At 45.3% G+C, this 16,522-nt stretch overlaps 1 protein-coding gene across 1 annotated transcript in view; it reads left to right on the forward strand.

The window, feature by feature from the left end:
- Positions 1 to 16,522, forward strand: part of LRP1 (LDL receptor related protein 1) — a 321,217-nt gene that overhangs the window by 119,950 nt on the left and 184,745 nt on the right. Inside the window, 3 exon segments of the mRNA XM_080996568.1 lie at positions 9,372 to 9,491; positions 10,393 to 10,521; positions 13,890 to 14,153. Of these exon segments, the coding sequence (XP_080852694.1) occupies positions 9,372 to 9,491; positions 10,393 to 10,521; positions 13,890 to 14,153 (513 nt within the window).

Below are 16,522 nucleotides of genomic sequence, written 5' to 3' on the forward strand. Positions count from 1 at the left end.
AATAAATCAATTTTTCATCTTTAAATACTTTAAAATAATTGGCATTTATCCTCCTTGCTCACCACTGTAGCTTCTGACATTACCATCTGATTGACCAATCCAACATATCTATATAATCACTGTGGATGTAACATCTGGCGCCATACCATGCAAAATAACAGGAGTTAAAAAACCAAGCAAAACAACTTAAACCCAAAGTGAGCACCACGCTCTGTAGCACCACTCCCTGGTATTAATGACTCTTTGAGGAGCAGAATCCTTCCCACCCTCCACAAAGCATCCTCAGAATGTAAAAACAGAGGTATAAATGACAACCTGATGAGTCATTCAAAGACCAAAGATCAAAGCCAGCAACATGTCTGCACGCTTATGACTCCTTGCAAAGGAGAGTTGCTTTTATTAATAGAAAGTCACATCATAGAGTGCTTGATATGTACAATGTGCAAATCTGGGCAAGTTCTTTACAAGCACACAGTAGAGTTATCAGGAGCATATCATTGTCTTAATACAAAACTGATCCATGCTTTCCTGTATAAGAAGATCGCAAGACTAACCTTTGTCTTTGTGATAAGGAGATGGAGGGAGAGAAAGGCATTATTGGCATACTTAGGGTTCTGCGGAAGAAACCATGAGGATGCAATAAGTCTATGAAGGGTAAAAGGAGCTTGGTTTATACTAACAGTTAAGGCATATAGCCTACCTTTGCTATCCATGTTGTCCTACACCCTATAGTTGTGCACCTCTTATTCCTGCCCAAGTGCAGAACCTGACATTTGTCCCTAGTAAAATTCATTTTGTTAGTTTGGGCCCAGTTTTCCAATCCATTAAGATTTTGCCTGAAGCTGCGACTGTGCCTTGCAGCCTCTTGCTCTTATGTAACCAGTCAGAACCAAGAGGAGGGGTTTATACCTTGGAAAACCAGGAATTGGGTGGAGCAGAATGCCTGCCAGTCTTTGTACACTCCAGAGTGGACCAGTTAGTGGGCATGAGTAACTTAGGCCCACTGACTTTAACAGGTCCACTCTGAGCAGAGCTTAGATATGACCAAAGAGCCTCAGAGCACCTTAAAACAATTTATTATGGCAGCAGCTTTGGCTGGATTACTATTCGCTTCACTGGCAGTCTTATTTGTACACTCCTGCCAATTCAGGGAAAATGTTGGGTGACAGAGGCTGTGAACCATGGGAAAAAAGGCCACTGTAAACAACCTCTGCCCACAAAGAGCATCCAATTGAAGGCCGACTGAGGAAACTAATGGGTGGGGAAGAGAAGAAATGGTGCACTGCTGCAAAGGGGGGGGGGGGTGAGTGTTGTCTGTCCTCCTGTCCCTCTGCTGCCACTCACCAGACATCTGACCCAGCCATGAAGTCGCCCTGCTGCAGCCCTCCCTCCCTCATGTCTCCCACCCACAGGCTAGCGACCATGCTGGGTGCTTGGGCTGGGGGAACAGGGAGGCCCCCCATCCCCACTCAGCCGCCCCACCGCCTCCTCTTCCTCCTCCTCCTAGTGATCCCCTCAGGTCACGGCGTAGCTTCCCCTCCCCTGCCCCCTCTCTCCCTAGTTGTTTCCTCCAGTGCCACGGGCATCCCTGTTGCCTCCTACTAGAGCGGTCAGAGTGAGGAGGAACAAGGGGCTCCTCGGGGCCTGTGAGTAGGCCTCAGCATCACCCACAGTGGCCTCTGCTCATGGGGAGGAGCAATGGCTCGGCCGTGTCAGGGTTGGGTGGGTGTTGGAAGAGGAGGAGGGTTATTGGTTTGGGAGTTTGTTCGTGTTGGTGCTTAGCTCCAGGAGTTGTTTTTTGAGGGATCCAAATTTGAGAATATGTGGCAATGAGATGATGGTAGTAAGCAGTGCCTTTTTTCTAGAAAAATTGTTGCTGGTGCTGTGTACCGGCACGTAATGCCAGGAAAAAAAGCACTGTCCACCCAGAAGCATGCAAAGCCATCAATGAATTACCTTTGCAACTGCAACCGGCTGCACTTTGGGATCCTCCTCTTGGAGCGGCAACATGGTGGATCCCCAAGGGATGCTGTTTATTGGTATGCAACAAAAATGCATAACTATTCCATGCAAAGGGAGGGGATCAGAATGTGTCCTGGCAATAGCCTGGTTGGTGCCCTGATGTCCATAGGCAATGTCTGCAAAAAGTTGTCTGAACTCTGTATGCTTAGCAAAGAAACTTTCCTTAAGGCTGTTTGCTCAGAGCTTATTAAAAAAAAAAAAACCTCTGCCATTGCCAGTGAGGATAAGGCAAAGTAATTCTCCTCAATGCCCTGGGTTTAATCAGTGTTGTTTATGAAGTGTAATTCCACTAGCGTCAAATGAATGGTGGGTTGGGTCCTCCATTGTGCTGGCTGGATTCCAAAATACTGCAGATGGGTGCAGTTCAGTTGGTTAGAGTGTGGTGCTGATAACGCCAAGGTTGCTGGTTCGATCCCCATATGGGACAACTGCATATTCTTGCATTGCTGGGAGTTGGACTAGATGACCCTCAGGGTCCCTTCCAACTCTACAATTCAGCTCCACATGAATGGGGCCAAAGGGGATTTGCTGTTCTTTAGGATGTATGAAATGCTAGACTTGGAGCAGGCCCATTCCAATTAATGAATGTGATTAACTTAGGCTCATTAATTTCAACAAGGGTACTCTGAATAGGTCTGGTGGTGGATACAACCTTTGTTTATTTTGTGCATTGGAGTTTTTTGTTTTAAAAACACGCAGTAGCACTAAAATTGATTTCGGGGCAGAGCTTACAAAGTCCTCCCCCCATTTTATCCTTACAATTAAATCAAATGGGCTAAAGTTACCTGAAAGTAAATTTAAGATGAGCATTAGGAGAAACATACTGATCATGGTAAGAGCAGTTTGGCAATGGAGCCTTCAAGCATCCTTGGGAATGGTGTAACTCTGGAGGATTAGAGACTACACCTCCTGCCCTCTCTCCTTCTACTTTGTTATTTTATGCTTAAAAAAAGCATGTGATGTCCATGAATCATTTTGTCTTCCTCATTTTTTCTGCTGTGGTTGTGACTTCTAGAACTTCAAAACGCCCACCTACCCCTTTTTAAAACTGAAAGTTGAGATCATAACAGTTTTACAGCATTATTTTTTTAAAACAGGAGGATAGGTTTATGAGACAACTTGAAAACCTTGCATCTTATGTCACATTGCTTTGGCAGTGTGTCTTCAATTACTATGACATCATAACTGAACATTTTCTTCTTTATGGAATCTCTGTCTATGCATGCACAGGTGCCAGTTATGTAATGGCTATTGGAAATTTAATCTAAAAGTAAATAAATAAAAATCATGCTAAACTGAGAGCATTTGTTTGGCATTAGTAGAAACAAGACGTTTGAAAGGAATGTAGCAGTCTGTTTCCTGCTAGTGGCCCAACAAAGACCAGCAGGGGTTGGCCACAGTGAGAACAGGATGTTGGGCTAGATGGGCCATTGGCCTGATCCAGTACACTCTCGTTACATTCTTATTTTTTTGAAAAAAAATACTTATGTAATTAATTAGTTGCTTTCCATAATTAGTCTAAAAGCTGCATTCAAAAATAAAATATCAGAGTACAGTTTAGGTAAAGGACCCCTGGATTGTTAAGTCCGGTTGAATTCAACTGTGAGGTGTGGTGCTCATCTCGCTTCAGGCCAAGGGAGCTGGCGTTTGTCCACAGACAGCTTTATGGGTCATGTGACCAGCATGACTAAACCATTTCTGGTGCAACACCATGACGGAAGCCAGAGTGCACGGAAACATTGTTTACCTTCCTGCTGAAGCGGTATCTATTTATTTTCTTGCACTGGTGTGCTTTTGAACTGCTAGGTTGGCAGAAGCTGGGACAGAGCAATGGGAGCTCACCCCATCGTGTGGATTCGAACCACCAACCTTACGATTGGCAAGCCCAAGAGGCTTGGTGGTTTAGACCACAGCACCATCTGTGTCCCTAAAGGTAAAGGGCCCCTGGACGGTTAAGTCCAGTCAAATTTGACTATGGGCACAATATAACAATTGTACACAGTACAGTACAAAAATTCCAACACAAAAAATATTTCAAACCAGATCAAAGCAGTAAAGGTGACCAGACAATACCCTCTCTTCCCAGCTGAAGATAAACTTGACCACCAAAGAATTACCCAAGAAAAGTATCATCAACTGTTGCAGATATGAATAGTCTAATGTCTGGAAGAAGAGAAATGCCTTTGCCTGGCACTGAAAATATGTCAATGTTGGCATTGGGCACGTCTCCCTGGGGAGAGCATTCCATAAATTGGTAGCCACTACTGAAAAAAACCTGTTCTTTTGTCTCTAGCCTCTGGTCTGCTGCACTGAGAAGGGCTTATGATGATGTTATCAGGGTGCAGGCAGGCTCATAGGGGAAATGTCATTCTGTAAGGTATTGGGGTACCAAGCTATGTAAAGCTTTATAGGATAAAACCAGTGCTTTGAATTGGGCCCAGAAGTGAATTGGCTTAACATAACACTCAATATATGAAATAAAATACAAAGTAAAACAGTAGTACATCATGTTCAGTAGTGCAACTAAACATGGACAGATCACACTGGAGGTGCTATTTCCATGTTTCCTGGCATCAGATTTTCAGGAATATCCTAGCTATCCTGCTGTATTCTGGGGCAATCTTGGCTTGTACCTATTAGAGGAATAAATAGTATTCACACTGCTGGAGAAACTTTCTCTTGATTGAATCTTGAAACTTGAATTGTCATGGTTTATTGGAGAAATGAAGGGAAGCCTCCATTATGGAGGGCTCATCATTGGTCTCAGTTTATTTTCTCTTTGTATTGGGGAAAATCCGGGGCAGATGGAAATTTTATTAGCAGTTATTGCAGGCATTAATAATAGTTAAACTGTGAAAGCCAGGCGTATCGGGAAACCTTGATGGAAGTGCTGTCTCCTTCCAAGTATCCCCTGGCTGGTGTTCTTTGTGACCTTGGTGTTTAAGAGATGAATCTCATTTTGGGAACACCATGAAACCACTCCAGGGTTCAGTGGGATACCATACTAAGGGCTTTTCAGAACCTTTATGTTCTTTTATGTGCTCTTTTTTTTAAAAAAAAGTCACTGACGGTTTTGATATCCAGGAGGCTGGAATTATGGAAATTACATGATTCTGCAAGAAAATATGTAGCCATCTGATTCCTCAATATGTGTGGGTAGTTGCAACACTGGATAGAGAGGCTTGCAATGGCATAGTATTGAAGTGCCCCCTGAGACACACAGAAAGCAAATCTATCATCCATTTCTGAGTGTCAGCTGCTTTGCTGACATGGGCTAAAAGAGTAACAAAAACAGGTGGAAGAGAAAAATAAGAGAGAAAACCCAAAGACTCAGTTCATGTGACATTTTCACCTATGCACAAGCAGCCTTTGTGCTTGCCTGGCAAAATATATAAGCTAACATTGGTTGTTCTTAGCAGCCATCATACTGCCAGCATGATTATTCAACATAAAATTCTGATAAATGATACAAAGAATCAAAATAGGCCCTCACCAGAATGCTTACAAACTAATGGATTTGACAAAAATGGGAACAAAGGATAACATAGGGAAGAGGAAACCAAACATGCAAATGAAGCGGCCAAGTATAATGGCTTTTTGAGTGGCTGCTGATAGATATATTGTGGGTGGAAGGAACCCAGTTGGTCCTAGCCACACTGATCCAAAGGACCCTAGCAGACTCATCCTTCTTTTAAGCATAGAATTGTAGAGTTGGAAGGAATCCCGAGGGTCATCTAGTCCAACCCCCTGCAATGCAGGAATCTCAAACTGGATCATACATGACAGGTGGCCATCCAACTTCTGCTTTAAAATCTCCAAGAAAGGAGAGTCCACTACTTCTTGTGGGAGTCTGTTTCACTATCACAGCTTCCAGATAGACTAGCCACTGATGAACCTCGGGAAGTAGGAGCCAAATGGCATTTGCCAGCGCAAAGCTGATGAAGTTGGGATCTCACTGTCTCTCCTTTTCCTTTTAGGCAGTTGCCAGATGAAAAAGGCCACTGGTGGAGGCTACATCCACTCTTGCCTGGTTGTACAGGTTGCATTATTAATTACAACTGCAGATCTTGAGTTCATTTAGGGCTGCTTGCATATAGAAGAAACTGTCATGTGCAAACTTGCCCTAAGGCTCTTTTCATAATGAATTCCATTTTGAAATCACTGCAAACCAATTCATTGTAAAGAAATGCATGGGTCTCTTCTTGTAACCAGCTTTGAAATGCTGAACTCTGAAGTGGCAGCGGTGGCACCCAGGATGGAAAGAAAGGGGGAGCGGGTGGGTGGGAGGGAGAGGATAGAGACAAAGAACCATTTGTAGGTCGAAGTGCACTCTAGTAGCACATAATTATTGTCCGTTTTGGCCACAAAAGCTACAGTGCTGACCCCTTTGTGCAATAATTGGAGCCACAGAAGCTTATCTTATTGCTGCCTTGTTTGAGTAGTTAGCATTCCCAGCGAAAGGGTACTTTTCATCCCCCCTCCCCCCTTATTTTGCAACCTTGTGGGTAGAATCACATTTGTGTTGGTGTGCCTGGGAACTGCTGAGTTGGTCCATCCCATCCCAGATAATAATAAAAAGGTCGTTCCTGCCAGTTGCCTAGTCAGTTGTGAAATTTCAGCCCTAGTGTAGAGGGACCTGCCATAGTCACAAGAGCTTTGGAATAGTCTAAGTGAGTTGGCCTCAAACCTGCCTCTAAATATTCCCATCTTTAGTCCCTCTCATATTGGTGGTTCTTAGCAACTTTCTACAATGCTTCTGAAGTGCATTAGCATGATGCCTCGCGGTAACAGTGGCCCAGATCAAGTTGTGTCGCCTGCATAATGTTTGATGTTGTGTTGTTGTTGTTGTTGTTTACTCGTTTAGTCGTGTCTGACTCTTCGTGACCCCATGGACCAGAGCACGCCAGGCACTCCTGTCTTCCACTGCCTCCCGCAGTTTAGTCAAACTCATGCTGGTAGCTTCAAGAACGCTGTCCAACCAGTTTGATGTTGTAGCTGTTCTATATTCAAAACTTATATAGTCTGGCGCAGTGGCTTACACAACTGGGCAAGCAAACCAGCTTTTTAAATTGTGAAGGAGAAGACTGGCATTCAAGGAGGGATCACAGCTCAGTGCTGGAGTGCATACTTTGCATGTAGAAGGTCCCAGGTTCAATCCCTGGCATCTCCATTTCGAAAAAAGATCAGATAGTGGCATATGAAAGCACAGAGAGCTGCTTGCAGTCAAAGTAGACAATGCTGGTGTAAGGCATTTTCCTAAGCTCATAACAGATCGTTACAGTTTAGGAGCTGTTGTCTGCACTTGTAAAAATGGAAATGTTTTTCTGTGCTCTTTAGGAAAACAATCCTTGTGTTAAATTTGCTACAAAGATAATGTTTGTGTATGGGTCTTCAACAACTTTGCCAAAACTAAAATAACAAGCAAATTTTCTCCCTCCACAGCTAAGCTGTACAGTTTAAAAATAATTGTCATTCTTCTAGTTCAGTCATGTGGTTTGGTTGCAGCATCCCATAATAGCTTGGATGAGGCATAGCGGCATGATGTTACTGCTAGATTTGCAGCAATGCTGTACAGTCATGCCTCGGGTTACAGATGCTTCAGGTTGCGCACTGCACCGCACCTGGAAGTACCGGAATGGGTACTTCCAGAAGCGCAAATTGCAACCCACACGTGCGCAGACACCTCCTGCACGGATCACATTCGCAACCCGAGCGTCTACTGTACTGCTGCAAATCTTGAAAGTGGAAGTGTTATAGAGTGAAATGTTTGAATGAATGAACAAGTAAATAAATAAATAAGCCGCCTGCACACATCTTTTGAAATTATTGGGAGTCATGTACCCCAGAGAGACTTTGACTGTAAATGAGAAATTCGGTAAAATATTAACATCTGGTTTTGATTGGTAATAATCTGGAGTGATGGGAAATAGTGGGGGTAACAGTATTCCCTTGTGTTATGTTGAGTACTGAAGCCAATGCCACCTATCTGTGACAGCCCCAGTGGACTGATGATTTGACTTGGATAATTATGGTGCCTGCCAGTTACTTGTGAGCCTGTTTCAGGACTGGCCCAAGACTTGTTGCCACATTCACCTCTCCTGGTATGCCCCGTTGAGGACCTTGAGGTCCACAAATGACAACATTTTGGAGGTCCCGAGCCTCAAGGAGGTTAGATTGGTTTCAGCTAGGGCCAGGGCCTTTTCAGTACTGGCCCTGACTTGGTAGAATGCTCTGTCACAAGAGACTAGGGCCCTGCGGGACTTGACATCTTTCCCCGGGGCTTGCAAGACGGAGCTGCCCTGCCTTGCCTTTGGTTTGGACTCAGTCTGACCCTTCTGTTTCCCTTCCCTTATGGTTTTGATCTATGGGCTACTTTTAAAACGAGGCTGCATTTTAAATTGCATTTTAACCTGTATTTTAAATTGGCCCCCCTCCCAAATTATGTTTTTGCTGTAATTTTACTGGTGTTAGCCGCCCTGAGCCTGGCTTTGGCCAGGGAGGGTTGGGTATAAATAAAAAATATTATTATTATTATTATTGAAATGAGTGGTGTGCCTCAGAAACTCTTGCAGTGTTGCAGAGGATCCTGGGGTGGTAATTGTGGGTGATGTGAACTTGCAGACAATACAAGTTTCATACCCCAGCATCCTCTCAGATCTTCTTGAATTTTTCACTCCAGATTCTGGTGCTTATTTAAAAATACAAATAAAAATTGACTTTATTAGAGATGGAGATGGGCGGGTATGACATATATTAAGGATTTTGCCCAGAATAAGCTTTGACCATTAGCTGTTCTCCCACCACGTCTTTGAAATGGAACTGTTGAGTTGCATTGCTGCAAACCTTTTAAATATGAGAGGGACTGGATTCCTTTGGAGCATAGCATTTTGTATTTCTTAAGAGGTTCCTAAATATCAAACTAATTTGAAGAAGCAAGACTCACTCTTTGCTGTACACCTGCCTGACTTAGGAGGGAACCTTAGGTTAAAACTGATGTAACAAAACCCAAAAGGAAGATTTCTACATGAGCCTTGTAGCTTCTTGCAGAACTGTTTGTGCCATGCGTGAATATTAATGCAGAAGAAATATCCAGTGAATTTGTTCACTACTCTAGGTTTTATATGTCCCTGAAATCTTCAGTCCAGGAGTAGGAAACCTGTGGCCCTCCAGGTGTTTGTTGGACTCACTCCCATCAGCCCCATCTAGTATGGCTGATGGCCAGGGCTAATGGGAGTTGTAGTGCAGCAACATCAAGTGAGCCACAGGTTCCCCCACACCTGTTCAAATCTAAATCACCTTCCCAGCAGCCAACTGATGCCATTTCCCTCCCCCTCCCACTGTTTCTTTAGAGTTCTACAAAAACTGCACAGAGATGGGATGCAAGCACCATTGTGCCCGGACTCTGAATGGCCCAGAGTGCTATTGCAACAGTACCTTCCAGCTGGCAGAAGATGGGAAAAGCTGCAAAGGTAGGTGACGTCCGTAATACGGAACAGGAGAGAATGCAGAAGACAGGCATCTGACAGCAGCTTCTAAGGAGGAAAAACATACGTTTGGTCTACATCTGTTGTATTTTCTCTGATAGACAGTGTTGCTTGTCTCCCTATTCTTCTCTTCCCCTCCCTCCCTCCCTCTCCCCATCTCCTTTCCCCTCCTCCAATCATTTTTATTTTCAGTAGGAATTCATGGTAGACTGATTTGTGTTGTGGCTTTTAAAATGATTGTGTCTGGACTTTCCGTCTTCACACGAAGCAGAAGAAATGTCAATCTTGAGAGATACCATGAAATAATGAGCTAGTGCTGTTAGCTGTCAGTTCGGAGTCCTGGATTCTAGATCCAGATTTTCCATAGCAATTAGATGGCTCTCAGTACATAAGTTACGGTGTCGGACTTTTAATTGTGATGAACAAGAGCGTTATATTGGTGTCACTTTCAGTATGTCAGCTACATGTCACTTTCACTTTGTGAACATTTTTTGGGGGGGCAGACCTAGAAACAGGTATGAGATAGGTATGCATCTAATAATTCAAGAGTGATACAGGCACAGCACTTACAAGCTGGGTGTTAAGAAATGTTTCATTTTTGGGGCTTGCAAGTTATGGCAAAATCAGTTATATGATCTTTTCACATGGAAATGCAAACTCCTTTTCTCATGGGGAGCTTTCATTCATTTCAGAGTGGCCTGTGCAGGACAGTGTCCCCAGAATATTGTGCCCTTGGAGGAAGTGAGCATGTACTTTTTTATCCCAAGGTTTCGGTTTTTTAAATCCTTGTCTTTCCGCTCCATTCATGCACTTCCACAGCAGCATTTTACTGAGCTATATTAGATATATAACAGATTAGTAATAAGTTTCTCATTCTTCCTCACAGATATTGATGAGTGCACTAATTACGGCACTTGTAGCCAAACCTGCACCAACCACCATGGTTCCTATGTTTGCAGCTGTGTTGAAGGATATCTGCTCCAGCCTGATCACAAGTCCTGCAAAGCTAAGAATGGTAAGCAAATCAGTCATTTTCCCCCAGCCTTGTGGGCAAGCAGTGGTGGCCTGGTTTGCACTCTACAAAGCACTTTTACTGTGCTCACCATATTTTCTGATTAGTGGAGCACAGTTTGGAAGACCTTCTCACAAATGTTTTGGGATGTCAGTCATCTCATGTTGGCTCTCATAAAGGATGTTGCCACCTTGATTCCTTGGGGACCCCCAGAGTGTAATTTAGGGCCAGAAATGCTCTTTACCCCGACATTTTGCACACAATTTACATACAAAGTCACAGTGCAAGTGCACATTTACAGTTATTTGCTTTTTGTGCAGGGCAATGCAAACAACTCACTTGAGTGTGAATGCTTTTTCACTTGGTGCTGGGCAGTATGATAGCGGGACAAACCGCCCCATCACACAGCCTGCCTCTCCTCCCCTTTTTACATGTTTCTTTGACATATTACAGATGAGGAATTGACACATTTTGTGCATTTTGGCCTAGTGTGGGGCTCTGAGGTGAGCTTGGCTGTCTGGCTGGTGTACCGGCCACCTAGCGCACCAGCAGCCACCCTGTCAGGCCTACTGGAGGCGGTGGCCGGCTGGGCCTTGGAGTTCCCTAACCTATTGGTATTGGGGGACTTCAACATCCATGCTGATGCCACTCCCTCCTCACAGGCTCTGGACCTGGTGTCTTCCATGGCAACACTAGGGCTCTCCCAGTTTGTTTCAGGCCCCACACATCAAGCAGGCCACACGCTGGATTTGATCTTTGGCGTAGGTATAGATGTGATCATGTCTCCTTCAATTAAGGTGCCATGGTCTGATCACTACGCTCTGAAAGCCAGGATTGACTTTCCACCCCCACCCTGCTTAGGTGGCGAGCCGATTTGGGCTCGCCCGCAGAGGCTGATGGACCCTGATAGATTCCGTCAAGCCTTGCGGGACCTTGCTCCCCCTGGCGACTCATTGACTGAGCTTGTTGAGGGCTGGAATACCCAGCTCCTGGCAGCCATAGATGAGATCGCACCTAAGCGCCCTCTGCGACTCCGCAGAAACCGGGCTCCCTGGTTTACCGAGGAGCTTCGGAAAATGAAGCGGGACCTCAGACGGCTAGAGCGAGTATGGCGGGGTGCCCGTGACGGAGCCTCAAGAACATCTTATAGGGTTTTTATGAAAACCTATGAGATGGCGGTGAAGGCCGCTAAGAAGTCTTACTTCTCGGCCTCCATTGCATCCGCTAGCTCTCGCCCGGCGCAATTATTTAGTATAATTAGGTCTTTAACGTCCCTTGAAGGACAGCCAAATTTAAATAACAATCTGACACACAGCTGTGAGGCATTTGCGAGCTTTTTTGCGGAGAAGGTCCTGTTGCTCCGCCATGACCTCCCTGCCAATTTGGATACAATAAAGGAACTGGAGGCCCCTCGACTGTCCTCGGGTCCAGTATTGGACCACTTTGATCGGATATCCCCAGCCGATGTGGACAGACTCCTCCGAGCTGGAAAGCCCACCACCTGTCCTCTTGACCCGTGCCCATCTTGGCTGATTAGAGCGTGTCCAGACGAGGTGCGGGCCCCCCTGGGGGATATCATCAATTTGTCCCTTGGCACCGGGATATTTCCAGGGGAATTGAAGGAGGCAGTGGTGCGCCCGCTCTTAAAGAAAACATCATTAGATCCCTTAGATCTATCCAATTACCGCCCGGTTTCGAATCTTCCATTCCTGGGTAAGGTGATTGAGAGAGCGGTTGCTGAACAGCTTGGTAGGTTTCTGGATGAAACATCGGCTCTGGATCCATTCCAGTCTGGCTTCCGCGCTGGTCATGGGACCGAGACGGCTCTGGTCGCCCTAACAGATGATCTCCGCAGGCAGCTGGATCGAGGCGGGTCGGGGCTGCTGATTCTTCTAGACCTGTCAGCAGCCTTCGACATGGTTGATCACGAACTCCTGGACCACCGCCTTGCCAACGTGGGGATCCAGGGCACAGTCCTTCAATGGCTGCGCTCGTTTCTCTCCGGTCGGGGACAGAGGGTGGCGCTTGGGGGGGAATTGTCATCCCGCCACTCCTTGGTGTGTGGAGTGCCTCAGGGTGCGATACTCTCCCCGATGCTTTTTAACATCTTTATGCGCCCCCTCGCCCAGCTTGTCCGGAGTTTTGGGCTGGGTTGCCATCAGTATGCCGATGACACCCAACTCTATCTGTTGATGGATGGCCATCCTGACTCGGCCCCAGACACACTGACCAGATGTTTGGAAGCTGTGGCTGGATGGTTACGCGGAAGCCGGTTGAAGTTAAATCCTAAATCGAAGACAGAGGTCCTCTGGCTGGGACGGGACGATATGGGATTGGGGGGGCAACTCCCATCTCTTGCGGGGGTGCAATTAGTGCCAGCACCGTCCGTTAAGAGTTTGGGTGTAATCTTCGATACCTCCCTCTCTATGGAGGCGCAGATTACAGCTATAACAAAGGCGGCATTTTTTCATCTCCGCCAAGCTAAGCAGTTGGCCCCTTATCTCTCTCGCCCTGACCTAGCCACTGTGATCCACGCGACGGTCACCTCCAGACTGGATTATTGTAACTCGCTCTACGTGGGGCTGCCCTTGAGACTGACCCAGAAACTCCAGCGGGTGCAGAATGCCGCGGCGAGACTCCTTATGGGGTCTTCGCTGCGAGATCACATTCACCCGGTACTATACCAACTGCACTGGCTCCCGGTGGAGTACAGGATCAGGTTTAAGGTGCTGGTTTTAACCTTTAAAGCCCTATACGGCCTAGGACCCTCGTACCTACGGGACCGCCTCTCCTGGTATGCCCCACAGAGGAACCTACGGTCTGCAAATAAAAACATCCTGAAGGTCCCAGGCCTCAGAGAGGTTAGGCTGGCCTCAACTAGAGCCAGGGCCTTCTCGGCTGCGGCTCCAATCTGGTGGAATGCTCTGTCACAAGAGACTAGGGCCCTGCGGGACCTGACATCTTTCCGCAAGGCCTGCAAGACAGAGTTGTTCCACCAGGCCTTTGGTCAGGGCCCAGCCTGACTCCCACCTCCGGCAACCTGCACAGAACTTTGCTTAACGGTTGCCATTAATTTGATTTTAATTAATTTTTATAATGAAATGTTTTAGAATGTTGGATTATTTGATTGTTTGATTATTTGTTTGTTGTTAGCCGCCCTGAGCCTGGCTTTGGCTGGGGAGGGCGGGATATAAATAAAATTTATTATTATTATTATTATTATTATTATTCTCATACTTTGTTACCTGGGGGTGCCCCTTGGCTAGTGCATTTGCTGGACCTCATCCTAAAATGAGTAGGTCCTTTAAGAAAGATGTGCATCTGGGTGCCCAATCCTTGTTTCATCTTTGGCAACTCTGTTTCTTCAACAGAACCAGTAGATCGACCTCCAATCCTACTCATTGCCAACTCTCAGAACATTATGGCTACTTTCCTGAATGGTGGGTCTGTCCCTAACATCACTCCCACCAGCACCAAGCAGACCACAGCCATGGATTTCAACTACAGAGAAGACACAGTCTGCTGGGTCCATGTTGGTGACAGCTCTTCCCAAACTATCCTGAAATGTGCCAAGATCCCCAATCTCAAGGGATTTGTTGAGGAGTGGACCATCAACATCTCTCTCAGCTTGCACCGTAAGTTGCTGCTTGCTGTATAGAAGTTCTCATGAACAGGCTCCTCCTCTCATGGAAACACACATTCCTTTAGATTAATATACCAATTTACTTTTGCATACAAAAATGTTGTGTGGTTGATTCCCACCCTCACACCCTTCCGGCTTGTTGCTGTTTTTAAGATGGTAAAAATGTAACTATTCAGTTGGCAAGATTTGGTAGAAAATGGAGCTTTTAACTGAGAAGACAACCATTTATTTTATCATCATTAATCTTGAGTGAAACAAGCGAAAAGGAAGAATTTGGGATGCATTGGAGGGTGGGGCAGAATGTTGTCTTTGGTAGATGTTGTCCCTTGAGGTGGAGCTATTACGCTTTAATATACAGATAGAAAATCGCTGAATGGGGAAGCTGAACAATTGGATTAGTCACAAGGGGAGACAATGGCTGAATAAGGATTTTTTCCCCAGTCTCTTGAGACAAGCACTGCTAGCTAGACCATCTTGCCTCTTGTCTGCCACTTGCTCATGACTGTCTTCTGCCCCTTCCTTCACGGCAAGTTGCACAGCTCAAATAATCTACACCCTTCAGTGGAGAGCTGTGATGGTACCCACACTTCCTCAGCTGAGCAGCTACGAACTGGAGATGACCCACATCTCTGGCATATGTGGGACAGGAAAATGCTAATTCTTAATAGTCAATATCTACTAGGTAGGAACATGGTCGTTTGGCACACAAGCCCCAAATGAGAACAAAAGAAAAGGATAGCTATTTAACTGGTATAGCTTCCTATTGGAACTGGAATTTTCACAGTTTTTGCAAATGTTCCTCGCCAGAAGAGGAAGGGTATCTTCTGAATCCTCTCATTATGGTTTTCCCTGTATCTAACAAAGTAATTAACACCCTCTCAGCCATACTTTCATAATGTGTCTCATCACCCTTGTGCAGAAGGTTAGAGTTGTTGGATGGATAGGATAGCAGGAGGCAGCAACTAATAAGAATAATATGGCAACCCAGCCCAAAACTCCGGACAAGCTGGGCGAGGGGGCGCGTAAAGATGTTAAAAAGCATTTAAAAAATAGATCTTCAAAAACAATTCCAGAAGCCCTTGTTTTCTAATTTTCTTGGTTGCTAACTGGGAGGCTGGCATGTGAAATTCTGCACTTGCCTTTGAAAGAGGCAAGTCATTCTCAGTTGTTCTTACATTGTGGGATAGACTGCTCTTGAGAGGCCTGAATAGGGTGGGGTTGCAATGGTCCTTGGAGGGATAGGATCCAGTCCAGATCTTGGTGGTTTGGCTGCCCCATAGACAGAGGAACCTCAGTGATCCACACCGGATTTGTAGGAGTGACTAACTTTGTGGCTCAGTCACTTGAAAGTGATTTGTGGAGCAGGTGGCTCCGAAAGAGCTGCTTTTTATGCTGTTACTTTGTGCATGCTTTTGGGTGGAAGCCTGAGCTACTTTGTGCATTCCTTTGTTTAAAGCTCAGTGCAGGCCGTGTTTAACACTGTTCCTGTATGTAGCTCTTAGGAACCCTGGCTCCATTGTGTGCTTCATGCTCTCTGTGTCTCTCTGTCTCTGTTTGTCTGTCTGTCTGTCTGTCTCTCTATCTCTGCCCTCCCCCTTTTGCTTTTTCTCCAGAAAGCTGCATAATGTCAGGACAAGTATAAGCCACATGTTGAAATCTAAGATTCCTCAAGTAACTTGTGTGCATTATTGTTGTTTTTTGCTGCTTCTTCTTATTTATTTTAGTACTGTACAATTGTTGGCCAAATAGTCTCTATTTCTCAGTCTGAAGGTAGTGATTTAGAAAATACTTTTTTATATATATCTAAGCCATCTGGGAGGAAGGATGAGTCATGGCTGGATTCTCTGTAGAGTTCTTCTTCTTTAAGGACGTGCTGCTGGTTGTCTGAGGCTTGGTTTTTTCCATGGCAGGCAAGGATAGTGATGTCATAAAGGGAGACCTTGAGACATAGGCAGTGGCATTTATTTATTTAGCTGCTTAACTACAGTGGTCTCTTAAGCAGTTTACAATGCAAGAAGTAAAACATCAGTTCAAACTATAAAATCAAACTTCAGTTAAAATTCCTGCTGCAATGATAAAACAAATTCTTCAGTAGGCACCTGAAGTTCAGTAGGCCTATCTGACCTCAACTAGAAAGGTGTTCCATAAAATTGGACTCAAAATACTGAACACACAACTCCTGGTGGCCATGAGCCCTGCATTTGAGCTATGGGGGATCACTAACAGTGTCTCCCCTGAAGATCTCAGTGATCTGGCAGGGGTATAAGGGATTAGGTGGTCCTTGAAGTTTCCTGGACCCAAATTGTTAAAAGCCTTGTAAATTAATGCAAGAACCTTGATCCTGGCTTGGTAGCATATGGG

This window comes from Podarcis pityusensis (genome assembly GCF_964106645.2).
Source record: "Podarcis pityusensis genome assembly, chromosome: 2".
In the NCBI taxonomy this organism is placed as follows: domain Eukaryota; kingdom Metazoa; phylum Chordata; class Lepidosauria; order Squamata; family Lacertidae; genus Podarcis; species Podarcis pityusensis.